At 36.8% G+C, this 15,025-nt stretch overlaps 4 protein-coding genes and 1 non-coding gene across 8 annotated transcripts; 2 read left to right on the top strand and 3 right to left on the bottom strand.

The window, feature by feature from the left end:
- Positions 1-5,891: 5,891 nt before the first annotated feature.
- LOC117624769 (F-box protein CPR1-like) lies at positions 5,892-9,224 on the top strand. 4 transcript variants are annotated; one of them, XR_004585370.1, is made up of 3 exons: positions 5,892-7,329; positions 8,035-8,622; positions 8,765-9,224. XR_004585370.1 is itself a non-coding variant. In XM_034356213.1 (2 exons), the coding sequence occupies exon 1, from the start codon at positions 6,112-6,114 to the stop codon at positions 7,303-7,305; it is 1,194 nt and encodes a 397-aa protein (XP_034212104.1). In that variant the 5' UTR covers positions 5,892-6,111; the 3' UTR covers positions 7,306-7,319; positions 8,765-9,224. The 4 variants fall into 4 exon arrangements, 2 of the variants coding, with proteins under 2 accessions (XP_034212104.1, XP_034212103.1); XR_004585371.1 differs by having other exon boundaries at positions 8,478-8,622; XM_034356213.1 differs by lacking the exon at positions 8,035-8,622 and having other exon boundaries at positions 5,892-7,319.
- Positions 9,225-10,022: 798 nt separating this feature from the next.
- On the bottom strand, positions 10,023-10,094 carry TRNAM-CAU. Its single transcript has one exon. It is a non-coding gene; the product is annotated as a tRNA-Met (tRNA).
- A 42-nt stretch (positions 10,095-10,136) lies between these two features.
- Positions 10,137-12,487, top strand: LOC117624770 (vacuolar protein sorting-associated protein 22 homolog 1). Its single transcript, XM_034356214.1, has 7 exons — positions 10,137-10,280; positions 10,362-10,472; positions 10,566-10,701; positions 10,956-11,110; positions 11,641-11,748; positions 11,871-11,960; positions 12,074-12,487. The coding sequence occupies exons 1-7, from the start codon at positions 10,137-10,139 to the stop codon at positions 12,173-12,175; spliced, it is 846 nt and encodes a 281-aa protein (XP_034212105.1). The 3' UTR covers positions 12,176-12,487.
- Positions 12,481-13,704, bottom strand: LOC117625430 (fatty acid desaturase 4, chloroplastic-like). Its single transcript, XM_034356982.1, has 2 exons — positions 13,696-13,704; positions 12,481-13,188 (listed from the first exon to the last, which is right to left on the bottom strand). The coding sequence occupies exons 1-2, from the start codon at positions 13,702-13,704 to the stop codon at positions 12,481-12,483; spliced, it is 717 nt and encodes a 238-aa protein (XP_034212873.1).
- On the bottom strand, positions 13,573-14,762 carry LOC117624771 (fatty acid desaturase 4, chloroplastic-like). The gene has a single exon (XM_034356215.1). It carries the CDS (start codon positions 14,723-14,725, stop codon positions 13,799-13,801), a length of 927 nt encoding a protein of 308 aa, XP_034212106.1. The 5' UTR covers positions 14,726-14,762; the 3' UTR covers positions 13,573-13,798.
- Positions 14,763-15,025: the final 263 nt, after the last annotated feature.

The raw sequence follows: 15,025 nt of genomic DNA on the forward strand, positions 1-15,025 counted from the left end.
AAAATAAAAAAAAGGAGTCGAGGAGTATGGTGTCGAGGAGTCGTGGACCATCCTTTTCCTCGCTTACATGGGATTCTGCAAGCGTATACCATCCTTTTTCTTATGACATATGGGTGATGAAAGAGTATGGTGTCGAGGAGTCGTGGACTAAACTATTCAGTGCTCGCCATCAAGAATTTTTAATAAGGTCATTATGCTGCAACTTCGGCCCAGATCTCGTCGACGACGGCGTCCTTTGCAACCCCTTTTTTTTTCTTTTTTTTTTTTTGGTTAAACCTGAGTTCATGATTCTTCACTGTTGGGATTGCTCCACGCTTACTTTTTTAAGGTATATATTTCATAATATATATATATATATATAAAGTAAAAGGCAGAGAATGGTGAAACATTCAAAATACCAGAAAATGTCCTTGGTTAATATGGTAATTCACACTTTTTCATATTAAAAAATTTAAAATTAAAAGAAAAATCAAATAATTCAACCTATATTTATGGAACACAACCACCCATTATCTTTTTTAATTTTTAAAATAAATTAAAAAATTTTATAAAAAAACCTCTCGCAGGCGCGAAGTGCGTGCAAAGAGGCTAGTATATATCTATATATATAAAGCAAAAGGCAGAGAATGGTGAAACATTCAAAATACCAGAAAATACCCTTGGTTAATGCAAACATTAAGAATTCAAATTATTAATTAAATGAGGATAATACAGTAAATTCACATTTTTTCATATTTAAAAAAAGAAAAGAAAAAGAAAAAGCAGATAATGGATCCTATTTTTAGGGAACACAACTACCCATTATCTTTTTTAATTCTAAAATAAATTTAAATTTTTTTTAAAAAAAGCCTCTTGCAGGCGCGAAAGCGCGTGCAGGGAGGCTAGTATATATAAAGCAAAAGGCAGAGAATAGTGAAACATTCAAAATACCAGAAAATACCATTGGTTAATTCAAATATTAAGAATTAAAATTATTAATTAAATGAGGATAATATGGTAAATTTACATTTATTTTCATATTATAAACAAAATTAGATAATAGGCCCTATTTTTATGGAACACAACTACCCATTATTTTTTTTAATTTTAAAATTTAAAAAAAGCTTCTTGCAAACGCGAAAGCGCGTGCAGAGAGGCTTTTTATATCTAATTAAAGGAATAAAATAAAATAAAATTCTTTAGTTCATCACATAAAGAGAGTTAGAAGGAGAGGTCCTGAGTTGCTTTTGTGCTTTTCCTTTTTTATTTAATTAAAAATAATAATTAATTGGAACAAGTTTTAAAATCTGAAAAATAGGTTTGAAGTTGAATACCAAACAAGTTTTTAGATCTTAAAATTTGTACTTGAAAACTCATATTTTAAAAAGAAACATAATTTTTAAGTTTATTTTTTTGAGTAGGATACCAAACGAGTAATTTCTTTGTTTTTTGAACTTCTGGATATATATATTACTCGTTTGGTATCCTACTAAAAAAATAACTAAAAATCATGATTCTTTCGGTCAAATATGAGTTTTCAATTTGGTCAGAAATCCTAATTATTCCGTAACATGAATGCATATGCCAGAAGTGACTGACGGGTTCAGTTTTGAGTTTTCTTCTTCATCCTTTGCACCAAGCCCATCTTACCATTAATAATCATAGACCATTCAATGTGTTCAATACACGAGGTTGGAGGCAAAGAAGAAAATAAAAAAATTATCAGTTTGAAGTGACAGTTTTGGTAGCACATTAATTAATTGAGATATTTAGTCATATATCTATTCTTAGCATTAAAATTATAAATAAACTCTACACTATTTAATTTCATACCTAAAAAAACTCCAAAAATATACAGCTGATCCTATTGAATTTAATTTTGATTATTAAATGACTTTAATACCCTATTGAGTGTTTTGGATTTTTTTATGAGTTTTTGGGTTGAACTTGTTTTAAGAAATTAATGGCAGTTTTGTAATTTAAAAGAAGTTAAGAGCCTTTTTGTTATGTTGTAAATGAATTTTGGGTGTGTTTCTAAAGTCCATTTTATATATGGTATTTTTATAAGGGAAGTGCTAGCAACCTTCTCTCTAACCTTCTCTTTTGGACCTTCTCTCTTCTTCTCATGACAAGTGTCACTTTCCTTACACTAAAAACAATGTCATTAATGCATCACAGAAACTAGTTTTTGTTTTCCAAGTTTACCCTTATTAAATGTATTAATTTTTTTAAAATAACAAGCTAATTTTTTTTTAATAACTTTCTTAACACCTTGTTAAAAATTAAATAAGAAAATAAAAACTGAAGCTTTTTTTAAATTTTAATTTTTTCAAAGAGAACGTGTGTTTTGTTAAAAACAAAATAAAGATGATAACAATGTCATGAAAAAAAAAATTTAATTTTAAATTTTAAAAATATGACGTTTTTCTTATGTTTTTTTTAATTAGTTATTTTTTAACAATGTGGTAAAGAAGTTATAACAAAATTTGAATAAATTGAAGGAAATATAAAAGTCAATACATTTTAAAAGGGTAAACTTGGAAAACAAAAACTAAATTGTGTGATGCATTAATGGCATTGTTTTAAGTGTAAGGAAAATGACACTTGTCATAAAGAGAAGGGAGAAGGTCCAAAAGAGAAGGTTAGAGAGAAGGTTGCTAGCATTTCTCTTTTTATAATTTGAGCTCCTATATTTGGTATAATAGTGAATCTCCGTAATTAATTTCATTGGTTATATCTCTGACATAGGTTTGAGTATCTAATAAGGATGACAAATCAAGAAGAAAAAAAAAACAAAAAACAAAGGAGGCTTTAGTGACATGCAAAAGCATATTCCACATAAAAGCTTTGGGATGAGGACAATCAAATTAAAAGCACTTTAGGACTTAGGGTAAATTACTCAAATGATATTTAAATTTGTACCCGATTTACATTTTGGTTTATAAACTAAATTATTCATTCATATGGTCCACCAACTCTTTATTAATTGGCACTTTGGTCCTACCGTTACATTATCTGTTAAATTTAGTCATGTGAGCAATATATGCTACATTTGTGGGGGTAAATAAAACTTTTAACCTATGTATCACTATTTTATCACATATTTGGGGAACATAGGATGGTTATGGACGGTTTTACCCTTACATTTGACGACAACATTAACATAATGTAACAGTAGGATCAATAGAGTTATTAATATAAAGTTGATGGACCATTTGAACGAATAATTTAATTGAGGGACCAAAATGTAAATTTGGTATAAGTTTGAGGACCATTTGAGTAATTTACCCTTAAGACTTAATAATGAAAAAGTTGTATGAACAAATACGCAATAAACACATCCTCAAGGCATGTGAATTGGATACCCAAAGGCCCCGTTTGGTTCATGGGAAAGGAGACTTGGGGATGAGAAATCAATTGATTTCTCATGTTTGGTAAGTCCAGATATGGGAAATCGTTGCCTGGCCCATGGGAAAGTAGGAGGGACAGTGAAGTCATCATTACAATTTGGGTTTTGTTTTCCCTCCTCATGGGAAAGTTTGGGAAAAATGAGCCAATATTAAATAAACATTTTTCATGACCATATTGTCCCCATTAACAATTTAGAATTACAATATATCATTAAATGCATTCTTTTCTTATTTGATTTAATATGGGTATAATTGAAAATTTATACAAACTTTGTTTTCCATTCTTACTCAAAACAAACATGGGAAAGGAAATAAAATGATATCTCCCAATTACTTTCCCAGCTTTACCAAAAGTGGGAAATGAATCTTCCATTTCCCATTCATTGGGAAATGACATGGGAAATGATTTCCCTCAAATTCATTCAGTGAACCAAATGGGGCCAAAAAGAGATTAATTCAGATTCCTCAGGTGTGAGATGTAATGTTAAAAGAATATAAAGTTTCACATAAAAAACTTGATTTAATAAATATATTATATAATGAGTGGTTTTAGTAATAATATCGAAATCTTTTGTGATTAAATATCACATCTAAGTAGTAGCTATTGGGAAATGGGGACCGGTGTTGGTAATATAGCTACTAGGTATTGTAGGTGGTTAAGAGCATCTACAATTGTGCTCCATATATTTCAATTAAAATTTAGCTAGAAACACAAAAAAGTTATTTTAGGAGCTCTCTATACAATTTGAACTCCAATCATATTCCTTAGTTTGGGGAGTCATAAATACTATAATTATTTTTTAATTCAATATAATTGGTCCATCTTTATAAATTTTTTTTATAAAAAAGTTACCATTAATTAAAAGTTTAAAATATACATTAAAAAAAACAACATTAAATTATAGAGAGCCACCATGAGTCTTTTCGCTCTTCTTCGATTTGGGAGTTTTTAGAGGTCTCTCTATTTTAGGAGGTGGATAGGAAGTATGGTTGGAGTTGTATTTTTTCAAATCCTCCCTAAAATTTGTCTAAGGAGGTGGTTTAGGGAATCTATTGTAGATGCTCTAAGTTATGAATAATATTAGCGTTGGTAGTAGATACTTGACTTTGTAAATTGTTAAGTTGGGGACAATATCGAGGTTACTAATGGCTACTGAGCTTTTTCGGTGTAATGGACCCCGTTTCTCTTACTCATTTTCAAGCCTCTAATCCTAAAACAATTTTGGACAACTGAAGGCTACAAAATTGCTGCGCATGCCTCTCACATGTTGGCATCACTTCACTCTAGTGAAGAAATTATACATCATCGAGTTTGAGAACTATTATTCAGACTTCACCTGTTATCTCTTCATTTTCACTTTGATGGTGTCCAGACAATATAAGCAATTCATGGGCAGACATTTGTAATAAATTTAAAACCACACAGTCAATGGGGTCTAGCTCAGTGAAAGAGAGTCTTGACTTGCAGATTAGTGGTCTCAGGCTTGAAACCACATGGAACCTTGGTATAGTGTGTGTGTGAGAAACCTCCCTCCTCCTTATAGTTTAGACTATCGCTTGTATTCAGAAAAAAAAAAATAAAAGAAAAAGAAAAGCAAACAACAAAATTCCTCCTTTCATGACCCAACAAAAAGAATCAAATGGGCTTAGGCCCAAACTGAATCATAACCAATCGAATCGAAATCCAACTAATTACGTTCAAATTTGGTTTGAGGGGTGGATTAGGCCGAAGCAGAACGTAACCCTCCCTAATTTCAAGCCCGAATAATAACTATTTGAATTTTTGTCCTCAGTTACAAACTGCGAGGCAACGCCTCGAATGGCCGAGAGCATACCTTTTTGGATATATAATCCAAGAGCATCTCAAAGAGAGTATGCAAATAAAGTAGGCAAGTATGTACTTCAACAATCTAGACATGTTGCTTATCCATTTGCATCATGAAAAAAGTTGATCACTGCAATAGCCTAGGCAATGCAATTGCACCAACCATTATTATATGAGTAATGCTACACTTACCATATTTTTATTCCACATTTCTATACCACATGATGTGGCATATCCATATCATATGCCACATCAATTAAATCAATGAAGTGTATTTTAATAAAGAAAGTTTAATTAACAATTTTTTTAAAAGTGTTAACATTTTTAATTAATGTGGTTGTCCACCTCATCTGCCACATCATGTGATATGAGAATGTGATATACAAATGTGATAAGAGTAACATTATTCTTATTATATTATTTCATGAAAGTAGGATAGTTGGTGGAAAAAAAATTACTACGAGATGAAAAGTACATTGAGAAATATGGGATCTAATATACCTATTATTTTTGAAGTATGCAATATTATCTCATTTGGTGGAGAGTAAATTTATTTTGCCTGCTCATTTACGTACTCTAGATCATAAAAATGCCGATGTACTTTCTTATAGATGCTCTAAAGTCAAGATACATGAGTATGATTGTAACGTCTTAAAATTATAGGGTATTTTGTTGAAATTGGACAAATTAGAGGGAGCAAAAACACCAACCAGTACTTTCTCGGAAATCTCCTAAATTGAAATGAAAATTAGGTCAAAACCTCAGGAGAATGTTAAGCAATCATTCTGTCAGTATCAGAAAGCACCCCTCTCTCTCTCTCTCTCTCTCTCTCTCTCTCTCTCGTAAAACCCCCAACCCCTAACTCTTCCACTGAAAATTAGACCAAATTCAGGAGTAATGTCTGACTATTTTCCAAAGGATATCATACAGGAAATCCTCCAGAGGTTGCCCACCAAGTGTTTGATCAAATGCACCTTAGTGTGCAAGCCATGGAGGTCTCTGATTCAAAGCCCTAGCTTCATCCACAGCCACCTCCGCCGCACAATCCATTCCAACAACCAGGACGCAGCCGTTGGCCTCCTTCTGCTGAGGGCTTTCGCCGGCAACGAAAACAGCGCGCTTTACTCCTTGCGTTGGGATAACTCTGAAACCGGTGAGCATTCCAAGCTTGTAAATCCTTACCCTTACATTAAAGAAGCTATTTTCTCCCCAAGTGAAAGAGTTGTAGTTCGGGACTTCCATGTGGTAGGAGCTTGTAATGGGCTCGTATGCCTTGCTGTTGACTTTGCCTATGTTGGTTCCCAAACAATCATTTGGAACCCTTCTGTTAGAAAGTTTGTAACTTTGCCTAGGCGTGGTGTTTCACTGAGCAAAACTGGTAAGCATAGAGCAAGCTATGCTTTTGGGTATGATTCGCGTACCAATGACTATAAAGTTTTGAGAAGTACGAGTAATAGGTACGGGAAAACCCCATGTGAGGTTGAGATTTGGTCGTTACTCAGGGGCTCCTGGAAGAGTCTTAGTGCTGCTGTTGTTCCAGAAGATTTCATGTTTGGAGTTTATAATAATGGTAATGTTGTTCCTGGGAATTTTGGGCCTGTAGATAAACATGCTTTTGTCAATGGTGCTCTTCACTGGGTTCAACGCCGTACTGTAGGGGAGGACAAATTCATTTTGTGGTTTCATATGGGCAGTGAATTATTTGGAGAGATAATGATGCCTGAAGGTTTGACAAGAGAGCGTTGCTTTGTTTTAAGGTACGAGGAGTCCCTTGCCTTGTTAAAGAGTGAAGAACTACAGGGAAATTGTTCTAAATTCGACATTTGGGTGATGAAAGAGCATGGTGTGGTGGAATCGTGGACTAAATTATTTACCGTACACCTGCAACGCCATATGTTGGAGCCATTTTGTTTTACAAGGAGCGGTGAACTAGTGTTCAAAATGTGTGGAAGTGGTCGACGGCTGCTAAAGGTGGATCTTAAGACGGAAGAGTTTAAATATTTTGGAATTGATGGATATATGTGTCACTTCATGGATTCTTTTGTGGAGAGCCTTGTCTTACTTGGCCAAGCCAATGCTATTTCTTACTGAGGAGCCAGCAAGAAGTAAGAACAGGTTTGGTTACACTCTTAACACACTTGCATTAACTTATTTGTGTTTTATTCCAAATATTTGAAAATAACTACGGATAATGCATCATTGTTTGCAACATGCACACACTGAAATTTAAGAATCAAGATGTTGCATAAAATCCCCTGTTTTCACTGGAGTTGTAGTAATTTATTCATTTTTTTCTTGTTTCGATAATTGAAATTTCTTTTACTTTTTCTTTTAAATGTTGTCCCACTATTTAATAGATCACTGTGCATCAAAAAAGCAATATTTTTTTAATGTGATATAGTTGAAGTGCAGTGGGTTTCTCTTTTTGTTTTAGCTTCTTTGAGGATTTTAATTTATCTGAGAATTTTCGTGAATTTTCATTTTGTTTTCTAGTAAATTCCTCTGAGTTACCATTGCAATTGTGTCTCTTTGTATATGTCAAGCCATGTGCAAGTGTTCTACAGAGTTAATCTGTCCACAATTCTTTTCTTTAAGTTAGACATAAGCAATAATGACTCACATTTCCAATGTAGTCCTGGGAGGAAAGCAATGTACTTCCATCTGCATCAGTTAGATTTTATTAGTTAATGGGCAAACGGTAATTTGGTTTTGGTTATTATGTTCTTAAAATCATTATAATTTGATCCACTTGAATCCCCTTTTATCACTCACATTAACATGAGAAATTAAGTTGGTATTCCATTTTCTTTGTTGCAGCAGTAACTCTATTAGTTCACCACATGAGCTCTGAAAAAATGGATCCTCTTCTACTACTACTAAAATCCATAGGAGTCCCATTTACAGTTGTCCAATATCAATTGTTGAATTGTTTAGCTTATTGTTGGGGTTAAGGATTAACTTGTCTAAGAATGTGTTAGAGGGTGTCAATGTGGATGTGGATGGGCTTGGGTCTCTAGCTAGAGATTTGGGAAGTAGGTGTCTAGCCGCTAAGCTATTTTGGTCTTCCCTCTGGCGGTAATCCTTGTGGCTTTTCTTTTAGGTATCCTGTGGTAATAAAAGGTCGGAAGAGAGGTTGATTGAGGGGGCACGGCTGGTACTAACCTTAATTTAGTTGGTGTTGTTGAGTAGCATGCCTATTTGTTAATGTTCATTTTCCGGTTTCCAAACAGGGTAGATAAGGTTTTATAAAAGTTTTTGCTTAGGTATTTTCTATGAGAGGAGAGGAAGGATCACTTGATTGGCTGGAATTGAGGCTATTTGATCTTTCAACTGAAGGGGACGGATGCTTTATGGATTCTTTTGTAGGATAGTTCTTACTGAGGAGTGGGAAATAAGAACCAAGAACAGGTTGGGTTTCAGCAATTACTTTCATAGTTTCACTTCTCTCTGTATTACTCCAAATATATGTTAGATTAGTTATGCTTAGATCGCATGATTATTATTTGCAACTTACAGTGAATTTTATGTTTGCTCTAAATTACATTCTCAGGTGCTGGAAACTATTTATTGTAAAGAAGGGGAGGGCCGACGACAATTGAAAGAGATGCAAAGCTCCTTGCTCTGCAATCTGGGGGAATATTTCCTTAGTGGAAGAACCTTCCCCCCGCTGGTCAAATGAACAAACAGTTCTTTGCAGCAGAAAGCAGAAGAGTATTGAACGTATGTCTTGGCGTAACAAGAACTTAATTACCACTTTTTATGCACAGTTGTTAAATCCTCCGTCAAAGTGGCATTTCAATTCGTAAAAAGAATTGTTTGCTATTTTCTTCATTAGATTTTTTCGCAAAAATGTGCTGGTTTGTAAGTTGTCCCGCGATGGCGTCTGTTGCTCTCAGATCCATCCAAGTTGTAGTAATATATCTGTTTCAGAATGCAACGTGTTGAGCCAAAAGCGACAGATGCAGATTGAAAATTTGATATAACGAATCGATTTATTAATATTTTGAGAACATTAGATAGACTGAAAGAACGGCAAGATATTACCACATAAGCTATACAAAAAGGTACAGGATTTTAACGTGGTTTTTTATTTTCTGGAGAGGTCAAAGAAAATTTTTTATTTATTATTTTTGTGAGATGAATGGGCCGAAACTTGCATTAGTCTATATCTCGCATACTATTATAGTACAGCTGGCGAATGTCATGGGAATTTTTTAGAGGTTTTTAAATGAGGAAAAAAAATTTCTTGTAATGGGGATAATACTATTTTGTTATATCCGACCAATAACATAATAACACGTGAAAAAGTTATCATACGTGTAATTGTGTTATTGGCCGATGATAGTAAAAAATGGCATCCCCATTTTATGAGAGTTTCTCTCCCAAACAAGGGCTTCTAATTGTATAATATATGTATACTATCCCAGTAGTAGTTGGCAGTTAGCAGTTGAGTGCTACGCGTAAGTTCTTCCGGCTCGAGATTGGTGTCTGCCCTGGAGCTAGTGGTAAGAGTAGCCACTCTCCCTCTAAACTTTTGTTTACCAAAAAAATAGTAGGGATAAACCCAAACTCACCAGAAAAGACAGCATAAGAAAAACGAAAGCCAAGTTGAGCAAAAAATTGAATAGAAAATTACCCAGACGGATATTTTTCTTTAGAACAGCTAGAAGTATTACTTTCTTTTCGTATGGTCTAAGTTTTAATAGGCACCTAATTAAGGGCTTTATGGCTTGTCCATATTTTAAAAAATTTATTAGAAAATATATGTGTATATTTTATTGAACATGTGGGAGAAGCTACTCAACAACTATCAGAGCCAGGTTTCGATCCTGGGACCTGTGGGTTATGGGCCCACCACGCTTCCGCTGCGCCACTCTGATTGTTCAGAATCATCCGTCTGTAAATCAATTTAAACGCGACTGATGTTTGGAAAACTTATTAGTTGCCTTTCCGTACTTCCCCTTTCCTCAACTCCATTGAAGACCATTGAAGTGGGTCGCAGAAGAAGAACAAGAATGAGGAGGCGACCTGGAATTGGCGGCTTGCAGACAGCCGCTGCTGCTAGGGTTTGTGATGATTCTTCTCCTTCATTGATTGCTGCCCCTAATTATTGGTATTCAATTAACCAAGCCATGCTGGTTTTGCAGGACCAATATCGGTTGTTAGGCGAGAATGTTGCCAAGATCAGAACCGATCTCATGAAGGAACAGCTTACCACTTTTCGAACCCAGTTGGAAGATTTCGCTCGAAAACACAAGGTCCCATTTTGTCTTCAATCATTTTCAAATAGCAAATTATGTGAATTTTTTATTGGTATCAATTTGTGTTGACTGTGGATGTGTATTGTACAGAATGATATTCGCAAGAACCCTGCTTTCAGATCACAATTTCATAACATGTGCACTAAGGTTGGAGTAGATCCCTTGGCCTCCAACAAGGGTTTCTGGGCAGAGCTCTTGGGGATTGGTGACTTCTATTATGAACTTGGTTGGTAAATTCTTCTTCATCTCTTTGCATATCTGCAAAAATTGGCGGTTATTATTGTTGTTGCTAAGCTTGTTTAGATATATATATGTTCCAGGCCTCTGTTAAGTTGCAAATTCAGTGCCCAATATTTTGTAGGATATCTGGCTTTATATATATATATATATATATATATATATTGTTGCAGGCAAAGTCTCTGCATTTTATATGGGAGTGTGTGTATATATATTCTAAAATGGAGCTCATTGGTTAGACAGGGGTGCAAATTGTTGACATTTGCTTGGCAACAAGACCCCACAATGGAGGTTTGATCAACCTGCAAGAACTCTGCAATCTGCTTCGTCAGAGGCGAAGGAGTGACCGTGAAGCTGTGTCTGAGGATGATTGCCTGCGTGCTATAAGTAAACTGAAGGTAAATATGGTTAGCCTGTCCATCCATTACTTGTACAAGTGTCAGTCAGAAATTGATGTGAGTATAAGGTACTTCAATTAGGAAGGCCTTAGACAAGGGATTGCCCCCAAGCCCCCAAGCCCCCAAGCCCCAAAAGAATAAAATAAATCTTGTGCTCCTTTGGTCTTACTAGAAGAGGTTCACCTCCTGAATGTCGGGTTACTAGGCCTAAGGGGCTTGAATCCATGCCACATTTTTGCTACGGGACAGAACACTATGGCTAGTGCTTTTAGGCCTTTAGCCTGGTGATTGCTGGAAGGCTGATTAAGTTTTGTTATCATTGTATATGAGTAGTTGTAGTAGTAGTCCCTTTTGATCTCATGTTATTGACACCCTATATTTTATGATTTATTACGACTTTATGTACTCTTAAGCATTTCATAAACTTTGTCTTAAGCAGTTCATATTATATCTCTGCAGTAGTTAGTACCACATTATTATGATTGTTGACTAAGTGATGCATTATACTAACAACTGTTGCTTGATTACAGGTATTGGGCAATGGTTTTGAGGTGATTTCTGTTGGAAAGCGAAAGCTTGTTCGTTCTGTTCCAACTGAGTTGAACAAAGACCATAATGAAATTTTAGAGCTAGCCCAGGTTGCAAATTTTTGTTTTATCTTCCTGCTAACTTTGGCAGGAGTATAAATTTGAGCAAACTTATTTGATGTTTACGATCTAGATGGGTTACTTAAGCTTATGTTCCGGTTCTCTTCTCTTAGGCTCAAGGATTTGTGACTGTTGTTGAGGTAGAGAGACGGCTATCTTGGACCACTGGTCGTGCAATTGATGCCTTCGACACTTTACTAGATGTAAGTTGACGACATTTACTAAACTACTCATACTAGTACCCTCTCTCTCCCTTCAGTCTATGAAATATACATGCTAGAATTGCTGGGGCTCAATAAACCCTTGCTTTTCTCAGGAGGGTCTTGCAATGATTGATGATGGCCACAAAGATGGTATTCGCCGATATTGGTTCCCTTGTGTATCTTCCATCTCGACTCCAGGAGGAGCTGACACCTAACAAACATGAGGCTTCTCAATAATAATGGAGTTCAAAAAGGGTTCTGTGTGCATACTGAATGACGGCTGATTTATCTGTGATTTCCTTTTGTAATACTAGTTGGTCAAACAGACTGCTGATGGACAATGTATTTCATCTTATAAAGGAGTCATTTGCAGGGAATAACTCATGTTACTTCTCTCTGTGAAACAAATAGTTTTATTGATGAAGTATATTGGAGGAAAACATGATGCTCTGCAATGAAGCTGAACACTACTTTTTTGTTTTATTGGCATCTATGATCATATATATATATAGACATCATCTCATCTCTTTCGGGAACTCTCAGTTTCTTCTGTCCATTCAGATGTAGGCTCGCTCCAAGACTTGGGGCGCACCCCTTGCTTCAAAAATAACATCTCCAATGCCTCAAAAACCTTATGCTTATCCAGAAACCCATTCCAGACTCCACTCGCAATGCAGTGATTGTTGTTGTAAGGCTTCCAGTGGTGCGCCGCATGCTGCGACCGCGATACCAAGATTCCCAAGTCTTGCAGTGCCACGACTACTGGCGGCAACTGGCTCTTCGTGCTGTGAGCCCAAGCATGAAATTGTTGGCAAAACATAATGGAACCTGAGCACACTGCAACTAACCCATGAACAATTGGATCATCACAAACGACGTCTATAGGAAGCACCATGAAAGTCACAACACGAGCCACAACATGTAAATTGTTAGCAAATTGACGCCTGGTTATTGTCCATGGCCACTTGTTGTAACCTTGAAATGCCTCAATTTGGGCGCCAACAATTGGGGTTAATGCGCTACCGTAATTGTCAATACCCCAGTGGTAAATTCCGGACCCAAGGTCAGCCAACACATAGCCCACCAAGCCTGCTAAAATGGGTTCGAGCCATATGTGTGAATTGGCTACACCAATTATGGACTTGGCTAGAGAAACTAGCACCATGGTGCAGCCACATGCAACCCACGCACGATGAGACCATGTTGATAGCAAACTTGGGTCATTGAGCTGGGTACGGATGGCGCCTCAGATTACTAGGTCGCCGGCGTTGGGCTTGATATTGGTTGTGAAAGAGCAAATCATACTTGTGCTGAGGGTGGGAGTTTGGTGCTGGGGATTTTGGCGGAACTTGGTTTCAGTTGAGATAGAGATCCTCAAAAGAGTTTGTTGTCTCAGGTCACTAGAGGTTGTTTTACCCATGTCCCTCGTCAAGCTAACAAAGTGTCCAGTCCAATTCGATTTAATTAACTCAATTTACAAAAGTTCAAAACATCTGTCGAAACTAAATTATTACGGTCTGGAAGAGTGATTGCAATGATTATATTCACGAAAGAACATATGAGAAGAACATGATAATCTGCAACCAAATGGAACACAAAAGTTGTCTCTGTTTTAAGTACATGATATTGAACTACGTAGTTTGAAAGAAATATTAAGTTCAAGCACCTGATTCAAGAGCTGGTGATGATCATATACATAGACTGATATCACCTAATCTCTTGAAATAAATTTTACAATATACATTATGCAAAGAGTAAATAACTCTAGGAAGTTTTAAAAAAAAAAAAAGGTAATCGAAAGCTCAAAAGTAAAAAAGTAAAAAGTAAAAAAAGAATGTTCATTGGGCTGTAAGTTTAGAAGTGGTCTCAGTCTCTTCAGTCCATTCAGAGCTAGGCTCACTCCAAGACCTAGGCCTCACCCCTTGCTTAAAAAACAAGATCATCTCCAATGCCTCAAAAACCTTGTGCTTATCCAAGAACTCATTCCAAACTCCACTCACAATGCAGTAATTGTTGTTGTAAGGCTCCCGGTGATGCGCTGAATGCTGCGACCGGGACACCAAGACGCCAAAATCCTGCAATGCCACCACCAATGGAGGGAGCCTGCTCTTTGTGCCATGCGCCCAAGCATGAAACTGTTGGCTAAACATAATGGAGCCTGAGCACACTGCAACAAACCCATTAACAATTGGATCATCACAAACGAGGTCTATGGGGAGCACTATGAAAGTCACAACACGAGCAAGGGCGTGCAGATTGTTGGCAAATTCTCGCCTGGTGATTGTCCAAGGCCACTTGTGGTGCCCTTGAAATGCCTCAATTTGGGCACCAAAAATTGGAGTTGAGGCTCCACCGTAATTATCTATGCCCCAATGGTAGACTCCGGAGCCAAGATCAGCCAGCACATATCCAACCAGGCCAGCTAAAATGGGCTCAGCCCACATGTGTGAATTGGCTGCACTAGTTATGGACTTGGCTAAGGAAACTAGAACTGTTGTGCACCCACTTGCCACCCATGCACGGTGAGACCATGTTGAGAGCAAACTTGGGTCGTTGAGCTGGGGGCGGGTGGGGTTCGGGAGGAGGGGGGGTGGGGGCTCGAGCCGCCGTATCTGTGGTTCGAGGACTAGCTTTTTGGGGTTGGGCTTGGGCTTGGTGGTGGTGGTGGCAGAACAATGCACAGCTGTGCGGAGGATTGGAGAGTGGCTTGTGTGGAGTTGGTGTTTGAGACTTGGGTGGAACTTGGCTTGAGTTAAGATAGACATTGGAGGGTGCTAAAGAGAAACCAATGTAAGAGGCTAACTGGAGGCAATATAGAGAGAGAGAGAGAGAGAGAGAGAGAGAGAGAGAGGAATTTGGAGCTGTGGAGGTGGTTTTGTGGTGAGAAGCTGATAAGAGAGAGAGAGAGAGAGAGAGAGAGAGAGAGATTTGGAGCTGTGGAGGTGGTTTTGTGGTGAGAAGCTGATAAGAGAGAGAGAGAGAGAGAGAGAGAGAGAGAGAGAGAGAGAGGAAATGATGTGGTAGGCATAAGGGATGCGTGGGGTTTCTGAAATCCTCAAATGACT

This window comes from Prunus dulcis, chromosome 4 (assembly GCF_902201215.1).
Source record: "Prunus dulcis chromosome 4, ALMONDv2, whole genome shotgun sequence".
NCBI lineage: Eukaryota > Viridiplantae > Streptophyta > Magnoliopsida > Rosales > Rosaceae > Prunus > Prunus dulcis.